At 43.9% G+C, this 13,877-nt stretch overlaps 3 protein-coding genes across 4 annotated transcripts in view; 2 read left to right on the forward strand and 1 right to left on the reverse strand.

The window, feature by feature from the left end:
• Positions 1–6,027, reverse strand: part of aplf (aprataxin and PNKP like factor) — a 9,660-nt gene extending 3,633 nt beyond the window's left edge. The window contains exons 1-8 of the mRNA XM_016664380.1: positions 5,519–6,027; positions 5,043–5,114; positions 4,401–4,564; positions 4,130–4,271; positions 3,483–3,597; positions 2,119–2,270; positions 1,089–1,255; positions 908–1,012 (exon numbers count right to left, since the gene is read on the reverse strand). Coding sequence (XP_016519866.1) covers positions 908–1,012; positions 1,089–1,255; positions 2,119–2,270; positions 3,483–3,597; positions 4,130–4,271; positions 4,401–4,564; positions 5,043–5,114; positions 5,519–5,611 — 1,010 coding nt within the window. The 5' untranslated portion in view covers positions 5,612–6,027. The remainder of the gene's footprint in view (positions 1–907; positions 1,013–1,088; positions 1,256–2,118; positions 2,271–3,482; positions 3,598–4,129; positions 4,272–4,400; positions 4,565–5,042; positions 5,115–5,518) is intronic.
• Positions 6,028–6,161: 134 nt separating this feature from the next.
• Positions 6,162–10,017, forward strand: fbxo48 (F-box protein 48). 2 transcript variants are annotated; one of them, XM_007578499.2, is made up of 3 exons: positions 6,162–6,326; positions 7,613–8,059; positions 9,689–10,017. In XM_007578499.2, the coding sequence occupies exons 2-3, from the start codon at positions 7,760–7,762 to the stop codon at positions 9,848–9,850; spliced, it is 462 nt and encodes a 153-aa protein (XP_007578561.1). In that variant the 5' UTR covers positions 6,162–6,326; positions 7,613–7,759; the 3' UTR covers positions 9,851–10,017. The 2 variants fall into 2 exon arrangements, with proteins under 2 accessions (XP_007578561.1, XP_007578562.1); XM_007578500.2 differs by having other exon boundaries at positions 7,618–8,059.
• Positions 10,018–11,732: 1,715 nt separating this feature from the next.
• Positions 11,733–13,114, forward strand: cnrip1a (cannabinoid receptor interacting protein 1a). Its single transcript, XM_007578507.2, has 2 exons — positions 11,733–11,989; positions 12,941–13,114. The coding sequence occupies exons 1-2, from the start codon at positions 11,811–11,813 to the stop codon at positions 13,095–13,097; spliced, it is 336 nt and encodes a 111-aa protein (XP_007578569.2). The 5' UTR covers positions 11,733–11,810; the 3' UTR covers positions 13,098–13,114.
• Positions 13,115–13,877: the final 763 nt, after the last annotated feature.

The following is a 13,877-nucleotide window of genomic DNA, read 5'->3' on the forward strand; positions in this document are numbered from 1 at the left end:
CGCGTCCGTAGTTTACCGGGCCGTAGTTTATCGGCGCCGTAGTTTATCGGGCCGTAGTTTATCGGCGCCGTAGTTTATCGGGCCGTAGTTTATCGGGTCGTAGTTTATCGCGCCGTAGTTTATCGGGTCCGGAGTTAATCGCGTCTGTAGTTTATCGGGCCGTAGTTTATCGCGCCGTAGTTTATCGCGTCTGTAGTTAATCGGGTCCGTAGTTAATCGGGTCCGTAGTTTATCACGTCCGTAGTTAATCGCGCCGTAGTTTATCGGGTCCGGAGTTAATCGGGTCCGGAGTTAATCGGGTCCGTAGTTTATCACGTCCGTAGTTTATCACGTCCGTAGTTAATCGGGTCCGGAGTTAATCGGGTCCGTAGTTAATCGGGTCCGTAGTTTATCACGTCCGTAGTTAATCGCGCCGTAGTTTATTGGGTCCGGAGTTAATCGGGTCCGGAGTTAATCAGATCCGTAGTTAATCGGGTCCGGAGTTAATCGGGTCCGGAGTTAATCGGGTCCGTAGTTAATCGGATCCGTAGTTAATCGGGTCCGGAGTTAATCGGGTCCGTAGTTTATCGGGTCCGGAGTTAATCAGGTCCGTAGTTTATCGGGTCCGGAGTTAATCGGGTCCGGAGTTAATCGGGTCCGGAGTTAATCGGGTCCGTAGTTTATCGCGTCCGTAGCGGTGGTGTAGATGGAGTTGTGGGACAAATGACAGAATCGGTTCTGATCGTTGATGAAAATCTCAGGTGTTTTTACCAAATGCCCCAACGAACTCCCCCACCCCACACTACATGTGGCCACGCCCCTCAGTGTCTCCTGGCTCCGCCCACTTTGGGGAGTCTTCCTCATTGCGCCTGTGGGCAGGGCTTAGCTTTCTCTGGGTCGGTCAGACTTTGATCTGGACCCGTCTGACCTGTAGCAGGCGGCGCCGTACGGACACTCCGGTCGCTCGTCGTCCTCCTCCTCGTAGTCGGCGTCTCCAGGGTGACTGCTCTCCTGGAAGTGAAGCGGGTTCTTCCTGCAGAAGCAAACGGCAGATGCTGAGGGCCGGCTGGTCTCCAGCTGATTCCCCGCCTCCCAGCAGGGGGCGCTACCTGTAGCAGTCCTTCCCGTAGGGACAAGCGGTTCTGACTCCAGGCCGGGTCTTCTTCTCCTCCTGCTGCGATTTCTCAGCTGCTGCGCTCTGTGATGGTGCAGAGCTGACCTCTGACCTGCAGGGTCCAATCTGACCTCTGGAGGTCGACTCATCCCAGAGGTCATCCTGAAATCAGAGCATGGCCACTTCAGTCTCAGAGGGACAGACAGCCGTGTCCCTCATGTCCCAGACACTCGTCCCTCTCTGGCTCCTTTTTGGTGATAATTAATCTCATAATCTCAATAATCCCAATATTACAGAAGCTGAAGAAACCAGAAGAAACCAGTTTGTGAAAATCATTCTGACTCACCGACTGATTTTAATGTCCAACAGAAAAGTCGGGACATTTTGGCCGACCTGCATCTTCTCCGACCGGCCATTTTGAAAACATTCACCTCTGATTGGCTGCCCCAATACATTCTCTCATTCTGATTGGTTTAGAAACAGGAAGTGTTACAGACGTTATCTGGCTGTTTGAAGCGATGGCTTCATCCGTGGAGCGAACCTGAACCGGCTCTGCCAAGTCTGTGCGCGCGCAGCCTGCTTCTGAAGGACCGGCTGTTGGGCTGATCCAGAAATATATCACATTTTTAGCAGAACTGAACTTAATTTACCACTTCAGTCCTTCTGGAAATTATTGTTACAAATTTCTGGCATTATAATGTTTTCAGAATTAGATTGTAATCCTATAATTTCAGAATATAATAATTTTTTTTATTGCAAATGTACGACTTGGGTTCAGAGAATACTGTGGAGTTTCTCAGATGTGTGAAGTCAGTCTGGAAAAGTCGGAGCCGTTTTCTCCTCCATTCGGACCTGAAGCTTCATGGTTTCAGGATCATTGTTTCGCTCATTTTCTGGAAAATCGTTTTCCTTTTAACATTTAAATGTTTTTAGATCATCAAACAACTTTTACAACAAATAGAATTCCTTAGTATTGTGGAAATTTTCAGATATTTTCTGAAGTTTTCATCAGCAGCTATACTGACTGTTTGTGTTGGGAGGATTTCTTCCTCGCTGCTCATTGCCCGACTCTTCTTCCTCGGCCTCTCTGCCTCTTCCTCGCACAGCTCCGCCCCCTCAGGTGGGGAGGATAGAGTGGGCGGGGCCTGAGTGGCAGCAGGTTTACTTCTCTTCACGCCTGGATGAACAAACAGCCAGTGAGTGTCTGGCCTGCAGAAAACCACTAAATATGTGAAAACAAGCAGCTAATATGTTTAATATTTTAATTATGAATAATTTATATTCTCATTAAGTGATAGTCTGATCAACTAAATGTGAAACTTTACTGTAGAGAATGAGTGCTCTCTCTCTCTTGCTCTCTGTGAAGCCCATTCCTGCCCTGCTTGCTCTGTTTTTGTCCTGCCTTTTTCTCTTTTTCTACATTTTTTGAGCCTTTCTTTGCACATCATCCAAATCTAGAAATTATGGATCTGGCCAACCGGTCTCTCGATGCAATTGATCAAATTTCATTGAGAGACTTTGTCTGGGCTCTCCTCTGCCCAGACAAGCTAACTGGGCAGAGGAGAGCCCTCCTGTCCTGCAGGGTCGTACCCAGAGGGATACAGCCTGGATTTATTTGGATTCTTGGCTCATCGGCAAATTTGTGATGGACTTGGCCGAACTAGTGAACAGAGACACAAGTTGGATGCGATTCTTGCCGAGACTCGCAGCCCAGCTGAGGACTCTAAAACTCACTAACGAGTTGGAATTGATCTTGGAGAAGTCGCTAGTTTCAGCTCATGACCAAACTACAGACTTTCGGAGAGACACTAGGGAAGATTGAAATTTATGGTCTTCCCGACCTAAGACATTCTGCTTCTGAATTGGCTTTCCCCGTGTGGCCTTGGAAGGGCTGCATATTTCTAATCTTCTTGAAGATATGTAAACACAATGCTCAGTACTTTTACTAATTTAGACCACACTTAGAAAGTCCAGATGATACTTACTTACTTACACTTATCTAGCATCCCAGAACAGGGATTAGAACGTGGAACCCATAAAAACTACCTCAGCAACTACTTTTTAGACTCCTATTCTTCCAACCCAGAAAAGGAAATAGTCCAGAGGATACTTACTGATACTCATCTACCAACCCTGAACAGGAGCATCTAGTTTATTCACTTTGGATCAACATTATTAGCTTTTTCTTCTTTGGTTCTTTCCTTTGGTTTGTTATTTTGTTTGTATTTCCTTTCCATTCCTGTAAATCACTTTGTATTGCCTTGTTGCTGAAAATGTGCTATATAAATTACCTTAAATGTAAATCAATATTTGGAGGAAACCTGATCATTCGATCAGGCCCTGGCTGTAACTCCAAAAGATGTTGCCATGACGATAGTTGCCGCGTTACCTTTGGAGGCTGGAGCCGCAACAGCCGCCATCATCCAGGCAGGTAAGACCCGCCTCCTGGGAGGGGGCGGAGCCTCGTCGCTCTGAACGCCGTCCAGACGTCGAGTCAAGACTTCCTGTCAGAGAAAAGCAACTTCCTGTTGAGTTCCACACAGAGATCAACCAAACACAGAAATGTCTCATTAATTCCACATATTATTGAAAAATACTGTGATTTTTCAAGATAAAATGCTAATTTTCCATGATTAAAAGCAGAATTTTATTAAACTTAAACTAAGAAATTCTAATTTTTAAAGTCCAAAAGTGTCAGAAATAAGTGAGAAGTTTTCAGAGATTATAAATTCAGATTTGTGTTTGGATGGAGGAGGGAATGCAGCAGACGGATCTGGAGAGGAAGTGGAAGCAGGAGCCGCCATTCCCACCTGGATCCTGATCAGACTTCTGGCTGCTTCTTGTCTGACTCAACGCCAGGCAGAAAGTTAGGCCTTTAATCACTGAGTATATAATTTTTTACTTGCAGATTTATGATGTTGAATGTATTTTTGTAAATATGTGAAATTAATCTGGACGTTTCTGAGTGTCTGGAACCTCATTCTGAACATGGCCGCCTGCAGACCATGGAGGTCTGTCTCCTCTGAGGACACAGACCTGCCTGAAATCACTGCTGTGCCGGTTCCTGTCTGCACAGGAAGTCTGTTCCTGACCCAGTCTGACCACCGGAGGAGCCGCCGCATCGGACCCAGCAGGAAGAGGAAGAGCTCCTTCTTCGTCTTCAAAGTTCTGACTGTTTCTGCAGAGAGACGGAGACGCAGTTAGTGCTTCAGCGGGACATGAGAACAAAGCACCGCTCCGTAATTAACCTCATCCTGGTAATGAGAGACGCCCGTCATCGCCATGACAACGCCTGGGAGGCGGGTACCTGGGCGCGCTCCGCTCTGCACCGGCGGCTGCCACCCTGTAGATGAAGCGACCCGGCAGCAGAGAGAACTGATCTCCGAGGTGAAGCCGGTGCCAGGAGCCTCTCTCCAGGGGTCGGGGGTCATCGTTCGGGGACAACAGGAGGAAACACGGGTTGATGTGGGTCTGCTGGGAGGAAGTGATGTATGAGTTTCTCTGTGCCATAGCGCCCACTGCTGAGTACGATGCGTAGAGCTAAACGACATCAAACTGACATAAAACTAGAAAAAAAATGCTTTTCTGAATTTCTGAGAGAAATTCTGCTGCTTTCGAGAAAAACATGAAGAAATGAGGAAGTTTAAGGGGAACCCTTCAGCAGATAATGGAATACAATCAAATATCACCAAACCCTAAAAAATTATCAGAAGCTAAACAAATAAGAAATTAGGGGAAGCTAACACTAAACCGCTAACGCTAACTATTAGGACAACTGTGTCTCTCATCTTCATCTCCTTCTAGCTGATGACAAAAACAGCAGCCATCTTGAAAAATGGCCATGGGAATTGCTCATTTTTACGCTTGTATCAGTTCAGTTTTTACAGTAATATTTGAACTCTGATGATATAAGTAATAAGTGAGGAAGGTCAGCTGTTCCTGAACGCACCGGTTTGAGTCGCAGCTCTCCATCCAGATTCTCCAGCAGACAGTGGCGTCGGGAAACTCTGGTGTCACTGATCTGGTGCCGAAACAGGAATAGTCCATCTCAAGCTAGCTCCAAAGATTTCTATCTCAAGTTTTCTCTATACAGACAGAAACAGATCGACTACAGAAACCTGCAGAGAGAACGAGTTTGATCTCTCTTTAAACTTTAAAAATATTTCCTCCAGCAGAGGCGACGTCCCACCGTGTGAGAGCAGTAACTGGAAAACACACAGCAGTCTCCGAGTGTATAGTATACATCATACTGTACCAGAACCATGTTATATAAGCATAGCAAATCTATCCAGAAACAGGATGTCCCCCTTGTCTGGTTGTCCAATACGAAGCTGCCTCTCAGTATTCTGACCTTTGAACCTCTTCAGATAAACTGACAAGTGTGGAAATAGGATAAAATCATTTGAAACCCCCAGAAGGACTCACCCCGAGGAAGGGACCCCGGCCCAGCACCGTCTCACCCGGCGGCAGCTGGACCAGATCCCCGCCATCCACCGGGACCAAGCCGAAGCCGGACATGAGGCTCTGCTCCTGGCGGGACAGAGAGCGGCGGTCCCCGGCTGCCTGCTCTCTCAGCCGGAAGACAGCGGAAGGTTTTAAAGTCAGATTCTGGAGGACTTATCGGAAGAAATGAGTTTAAATAAGAAACTAAGAATAAGAATAAACAGTTGGAAAAATAAAAAATGAAAACAATTTAGCTCCACGGGACAACTTTCAGATTCAAAACGTCCGGGATCCAAGAGAGCATGCGCAGTAGAGAGAACAACCAAACTATGAAAACATCGACTTTTAACATCTTATTGGTTAACTGCAAAACATTCCCATATAATAAACATTTCAAAGCATTTTACATCACAATGAATAATACAGGTTAATTCTGCATATCTGCTTTCACTTTACTGCGTTTATAATTTTAATGGGTGGGCTGCTTGTATTACTGAAAATACAGTAATAAAAAATAAAAAAAAACATTTACCAAATATAAATTGGTAAATGAAAGTAAAAAATATTTTCAAAAATATATGTTTTGATTAATAAAGCATCTAAATCTTCTTATGTAAAAGTCGCTTTTAATAATTTATTTTAAAAAAGAAAAGAAATTTAAAATAAATAACGGTCGGGTGTGCTTTTTACGCATGCGCCAAACCTTCATGACGTGTTGACGTCATATCTCAGCGTAAACAGCCGTTGGGACATTTAAAGAGCTCTGCTGCGAAGCCTTCCTTTAGTGCAGGTAAAATAGCCACTTCTTAAAAAAAAAAAAAAAGAAAGTAAATGGTCGACATGTTTTTATGAACTCTGATAGAAAGCTTAATAATTATTGTCGCAGTTTATGTGGGATTTAGAGCCTGGAACAGTTTACGAGGAACTGCTTCTGCTCTGCGGGGAATAGAGGAAATGTGGCCGAAAAATTTAAAATTTTCTATCAATGATGGACAACAAAGTCTTCTGTGTGTTCACAAACCGACCGATGACAAAAACGAACTGGTCCTAATAGTCTGCAGGGACTTTTTGGTCCAAAGAGAAAAGAAAGGACAGGGACAATCCTTCCTGGGGGATTAAACTCCCTGCAGGGCCGATCTGAAGTCTGGAGGGGCCCTGGGCTCACTGTAACCTCCAACCCCCAGTTTTATCCTTTTCAAGTTTATCTGTTTGTATTGACTTGTTTATTTATATTTATATTGACTTATTTGTTTATCATGGGCATACTAGGTTTTAAAAGAAATCTTAAGATCATAGTGAAACTGTAGATGTTCAGTCTGAAATACCTTTGAGGTTCCTTATGTAGCCAGTGTATACTATTAGTTTTCTTTTACTGGTAATCTAGTCTTATACAGTCGGTTAACCTTGATGTGTTCTGCGTTGTGTTCAGATGAAGAAGGGACTCAAACCACTGGAGTTGCTGGTTGATCTTTAATGCAGGTTGCTGGCAGAGCCCTGCACAAATAGAAATGGCAGATAAGCACATGGAGAAACCCTGTGACTAACTAATAATATCTGCTCTAACATTTACAAAAAATGTTCTGAACTTGTCAAAAATAATACTCCACTGTATGTATTAAAACAAATAACTATTCACAGCTGCATGTACTTACAATTATTTTACATATTTCATAAATCGCAAGCTTAACCAAAAGCAAAGAAACTTTCCTACCTTTTCTCAGGCAGCTTAGTGCCAACTGAGGGTAGTACAGTACTGATGTCATAAGACACTCTCTTAAAGTGACAGTACAGGTACTAGTGTTTACCAAAATAAATAAAATAATACAATTCTTAAAATATAACAAAGAAAAAATAGGATTCTTCAGTGTTAATCAGGATTTGGTGAAATTTCAAACATTATAATAAAAAAATAAAAGCACATTTTCTAAACTTGTTACACTTACAATTGCTTGTTTTTAGATTTGTTGACAGCTTTAAATGAATATTTGTGTTTCCTTCTTTGTAATTTCTGGGTTTTGTTCAGCTAGTTTCCTGTCAGATTATTTTACTGAAAATTAAACCATTTTTACTTCCAAGGGAAGCTCCCTGTCTTTGGAGGAAGATCCCTCTCTCTCCTCGCTTCTCCGGACCTCAGCATTGGTTCTGGTTCTGCTCCAGGACTGCAGCTCCCTCCAGGTGTGTAACTGGGTGTGTGTCTCCGGTGGTCCACCCTGTTGCAGTATTATGCAGCATGAGTCTGCGGGGCCCTCGCCAGTGTTTCTGCTCTGTGAGCGACAAGCCGGCCTGACGTCCCTGGAAGCTTGCGGCTCTCAGAACTTCGCAGAGACTCTTCCCATGGAGATGAGCGTGAGGATCTTCAGAGAGCTGGATGCAGAAAGCCTGTGCAGAGCCTCCAGGACGTGCAAACTGTGGCGCTCCATCATCGATGACAGCGAGCAGCTGTGGAGGCAGCAGTGCATGCTGGTCCGGGCTGTCTGTCGCCGGGAGGTGGACAGCGACCGCAGCGATGGCCTCTCCTGGAAGGTGAGTCTGCTGCTGCCCTGGGCACAGAGCCCTGCTGACGACACGCGTCGTTGGGTTTGGAGATGAACCCGATCAGAGCCACTTCTGCACCAGGTCTACTCTTTGTTTGGCTTTTTGTTTTCTTTACACTTTGTGTGTGGATATTAGTTTACATCTTTTGAAAGCATTACCTAAATTCAGAAGTTGCACATGTTTAAAAAAGCTTAAATAAAATGTCACAATATAGATGGATTTGCACATAAACTAATCAGTTAATCTGAATTGTTTTGTTTTGGGGTCAGTAATGAAATATCTGGTTTGAATTGAGTCTAATCAAAGTCATTACTGAGTGTTGCTGCTAAATTACCCGACCATAGTCACTTCTGCTAATCTGCTAATTTGCTAGTAGTGGCGCTAATTTTGCGTTTAGCATTTTTGCAAAATATTTAGCACTTCCCCCAATTAAACTTTTCTGGATAAACTCTAAACCACTAATTTACTTGGGAAATTTTTATGCATTTACTGTTAATCTATTTGTATGGTTTGTTTTTGAAATGACCATTAGTATTATTTTGGCTGATATTATTATACATTAAATAAGCAAATAATCAAACCATAACAGTCGACTAAAAGCACAATAAGAAACTTAATCATAGCAAAATGTTCTGCACCATTTCAGCCTCAGGAGATGATTGAGGGATGAAGAGATGCTGATTTCTGGTTCTTTAGGCTCTAACGGGTCTGCAGTTCCTCTCCTGATCCATTTTGCTGGTATCACACTGAGCCAGATGGACACATTTTTTTAAATTTGTCTTTATTCATCCTCACTAACATGTTCAGCCTGGGATTTGAGTCTTCCCTCTCAAGTCTGCATCTTTACGAGAGGTTTTGGTTCTAAGGACGGTGGAGGACGTTTTGAAAAGACCCGAGTTGATAGCAGCCCACCGCGGCTGCGTAGTGTCCGTCTCTAGGCAACAGCGTCGGTCCGTAGCGTTCAGGGTCCCTTTAGCTCACACCACGGCAATTTAGCTGACCTTAATATTTCCTGTGTTTTATTTTGGTCATTATTGTTATAATTAGTGTTGATATGTGTGTGATAGGCGAGTCTATCGGACATTTATAGAAATACGGAACAAATCGCGTATCGGTTCAATACGGGACGGTTCCGTATTTTACGGGACGGGTGGCAGCCCTAACTAAATACCATGTTGGCGTACCGCTTTAGAGTTAGTGGAACTAATGTTTATGATCAGCGCCTTAGGCTTAGTGTAGCTAGCTCTAGCTAGCACAGCTCACTGCAGTGAGTAACTAGTAAAACATGAAGGAAAAGTCAAATTTACAGTAAAGTTTTGACCTCCAGCTGCTTTCTGGATGTTTTTCATCAGATGGAAACGTTTTCAGTGGAACAGAAAGCTCCATTTTGATGTTTAAACCTGATGGAGCCTCATGTTTTTGTCTCTGAGCCTCTTCCTGTTTGATTGTGGCTGCAGATCGAGGCTCTGCTGCTTCCTGTCCTCCTTCTTCCTGTTTCCTTTTCTCTCTGGTTGTTTTAACCATAGACATAATATATTATGTCTCTTATATTATGTCTATGGTTTTAACGGCGGCCAGTCTGCAGACAGGAAGCTGACGTGCTTCCTTCCCCACCAGGTGACCCTTCTGAGGAACTACAGCCGCAGCCGGGTGAAGGCGGCCTGGCTAGCCGGCCGCTACAGCGGGGTTCGCTCTGCGGACGAGCTGCTGGGCAGCAAAATGGCGCCGCTGGACGCAGAGACCTGGGGGGAGATCCTGCAGGCGGAGCTCGACAGATGATGAAGAGGAGGATGAAGCACTTCTCCCTGATTTTGACCCTAACATGTTTTTTTTCTCTGAGTTCATTTTAATGCAACACAAATACTGTATATATATTTAATGTTTTTTAAAGAAATCTGATCATGGTGGATGAATTTGGTGTAAATATATGTGATCTGGAAGTTCTATTTACGGTCCACTTCCTGTTTCCTGTCTGAGATGTGAGTGACGTCAGTGGGCCATCAGAAAGCAGAACCAGCTGATCCGGGTCACAGTGTTCTGACTATCTGTCATACCCGTAAATCCAGCATACCTTATGGTAAAGCTCACATCGACGTTACGTCACATGCTGCTTACTCTAAATCCGTCATATCTGTATAAGTTTCATTTTGTGTGTTTTATTTCTCATAAGTTTATGGTAAATTTTATTTAATTAAGCTGATTTATAAGAAACGCAACATCGATGAGCGCATTACCACAAGGTTTGCTGGATTTACGAGGTATGACAGATGGTCAGAACACCGGCGCCTCGGGACGCCCCCTGGCGGCCGGTCTGGACATGGCAGCATCATGTCTGATCCTGCTGATTGGTTCCTGAATGTAACAGCCAATCATCATGCAGCAATCATCATTAATCTACAGAGAAAGCTGCATGAAACACATTTATTAATGCTGCTGTTGATCGTAGCGGTCTCACTTTCATATAGTAAAATGAATTAAATGTAAACTTGTAACTAAATGGTTTAAATTCTGCTGAATGAACCGACCAGAAGGTTCTGGAGGGATGAAACTGATCCTCAGCATGAAGCGCATCACCTCTAACAGACTCCTCATTTAAAACTGAAACTGGTATAAAATATCCTGAGCTGAGAGTCGGGACTCGTTAAACTGAAAACCTGGCTGGGCCCACGCCTCCACCTGTCGGAGCGATTCCCCACTTCATGATGAAACATAAATCATACAGAACGACGCTCATGTTCCCTCGAAGCAGACAGACGTTTTCATGTATAAACTGTTTCAACAGGAGAATTTTGTTTGTGAAAATGTGAAGTTTGAAAAAGCGTGAGTGAACATTCAGCCTCTGGATTACACTGTAAAACTGAAAACCTGAAAAAATCTGCATAAAACTTCAATCATGATTTAAAAACAGAAGACGTATCAAAAATCTGTCATTTGATAACAGCTGAACGACTGATTTGTTTAAAAGTTTGATGGTTTTTAGGTTGAACTGCCAGAGAGCAAAACATTTCTGAATTTGGATGAATTTCAATAAAATTTATAATAGTTGAAATGACCACAAGTCAAAGAGGAGGCTGAACATTTTGATATGAATTATATCTATCCATCCATTTTCTATACACCCTTGTCCTTAGTGGGTCAGGAGCTGCTGCTGCCTCTCCAGCTAATGTTCCAGGTGAGAGGCGGGTCACCTGGACAGGTCAGCAGTCTGTCACACAGCAACACAGAGACAGACAACCATGCACACACACACTTAAAGAGAGACCAGTTAGCCTGAGGAAGCCTGAGGAAGCCGGAGTACCCAGAGAGAGAACCCACCATGCACAGGGAGAACATGCAGACCTTCTTGCTGCAAGGCAACAGCTCCACCAACTGCGTCATTGTGGAGACAATATGAAATATAGAACACTGATAATCGATCACCGTAAATTAAGTTTAAAGGAAATTAAAAAACACAAGAAGAGAAATAATCTGAGTTATGATGAAAACTTGATCCAAACATTTAAAACCTGAAATGATTCAACATGTCACTTTATGGGCTTAAATAACTAAAACGACATGAAGCTCCAAATATGATCAAATGAAAAAAGACGGAATCCTAAAAAATAAACAACCTTAAACTAAAAAGCTCATCAGCGTTGAGCCAGAGCTGGCTCTGCTCTTATTGTGAAAGGTGCGACCGGAAGCCGCTGGTCCCTCTCAGCATCCTCTCCTCCAGCAGCCGGAGCCGCATCCCGGGAACATGGACGACGTCCCGCCGATCATCACCATCCAGGTCGCGCTCCGGATCCAGCCGAACGACGGACCCGTCTTCTTCAAGGTGGACGGAACCCGCTTCGGCCAGAGCCGGACCATCAAGCTGCTGACGGGATCCAAGTACCGGGTCGAGGTGGCGGTGAAGCCCGGAGCCCTGGAGGCCACGTAAGATTCCTGCGCGCTGCGCGGCGGGGGTGGGAGGTCAGAGGTCATCAGAAGAGAAGAAGAGAGGAGAGACCCGCTGGGTCTGCAGCCTCCTCTTCCTCTTCTTCCTCCTGCAGGCCGCAGCATCCGACACCCGCTGAATAAATGATGCGGGATCAGGTTGGATGTTTGCGGATCGCAGTTGGTTGAAGCTCCTTCAGAGAAATCAGCCAATATACCGATTATTGGTAATAATTAGACAGTAGATGATTCAGGTTTACCTGTGGATCACACCTGGAGACACGTGACTCCTTACAGCAACAGACATTCTCAGTTTAATGAAATGAGGAGAAATGTTTGTCGTCATAATGCTGCGTCACAGCAGGGGCGGCCCCAGAGAATATCCACCAGGAGCCGCAGCCAGGCACAAAAGCATCCATTTCAATAATTCTCTTTTTTCTTCTTTATTTTTTATGATGGCGTTATAACTAAAAAAGAAAATTCTAGATAATTTCCCTTTTTATTTCTTTTTATCTCTTCAGTATAACAGCACAAAAGAAAAAGAAATTATATATAAATATCTTTTTTTTTCTTTGAGTGACACAAAAAGTAAAGAAAAAAGGTATAATTTATTTTTTCTTCTTTATTTCTTGGTGTAACTTCAGAAAAAAAGAAATGATAAATAATTTCTTAGGGTGTGAAAACTAAAAAAAACTTATTTAGAATGTTACAACTAAGAAAGGGAGGAAGAACACAAGGAAGAAAAATAGGAGTTATATGTATGTAATTATTTTTGAATTTATTTATTGATTAGGTTTTTGTCTTGATTGTCAAGACAGTCTTTGTATGGGAGGAGGGGGGCATATTTCCAGGTGGGGCCACGGCCCCCCGGGCCCCCAGTCCAGGCCGGACCGTGAGTCCGACCCCTGAGGTCACGTGACAAGCCCTTCCTCTTCCTCCTCTTCCTTGCAGCAACATGAACATCGGAGGAATCGTGTTCCCTCTGGAGCAGCAGTCCAGAGACGAGGAGTCGGTGGTTTACCACGGGCGCTACGACACCGAGGGCGTCCCACACACCAAGAGCGGAGACCGCCAGCCCATCCAAGTCAGCATAGAGGTGAGGTCATGACCCCAAGGAGGCACTGAGAGCTGCTGACCTTTAACCTCAGAGGAACCAGAGCCTTGATTTATCCCCAGGGGTCCGTTTACATCAGACCTGATTTGGCCATGAAACTACCGCATTTCATGCTCTGCCTCCCGTAGCGATATTTTTATTATAATTTAAAATAATAATGGTTTTCTCTCCGTAAACTCTGGGCTTCTGCTCGTTCTGCTGCTTCTCAACCCTTTTCGGGCCAGCGCCCCCCCACCCTTTATCCACTGCCCCTCATCAAAGAATTTGTAGGCTATTTTGCACTGAATATTATTTTATTATTAATATTACTATCATTGTTGTTGATGTTTTGATTTTTATGCTTGTTTCTGTATTTATCATCAAAAATAATTTCCCAGAGAACAAAAAAGCCATGAGAATAGAAATGATTTTTACAGGCGTCTAAGAAAAATGCAATGAATGTTCATCTAAAAATTGGTAGGTAAGGTAATTTTATTTATATCGCAGATTTTCAGCAACAAAGTTCTTTACATGAGTTAAAAGGAAATACAACCAAAATAACAAACCAAAGGAAAAGAGGAAAGGACACATTAGCGCAAATGGCAACTTTCAGACAAAACAAAGGGGCAAAACAGAGACATGAGTGAAGGCGGTGATGTCACAGGGCCACGAAACCAGGTTACTGAGCCCCTGGCAAAGTCCGATAAAGGTCTTGTTTATCTAGGAATGTCCTTGGGACGCTCAGCTCCACAGCTGCATGGATACAGGAGGGGGTGAGGAGGGAAGAGCCTTGTG

Source organism: Poecilia formosa, unplaced genomic scaffold (genome assembly GCF_000485575.1).
Source record: "Poecilia formosa unplaced genomic scaffold, Poecilia_formosa-5.1.2 Scaffold481, whole genome shotgun sequence".
NCBI lineage: Eukaryota > Metazoa > Chordata > Actinopteri > Cyprinodontiformes > Poeciliidae > Poecilia > Poecilia formosa.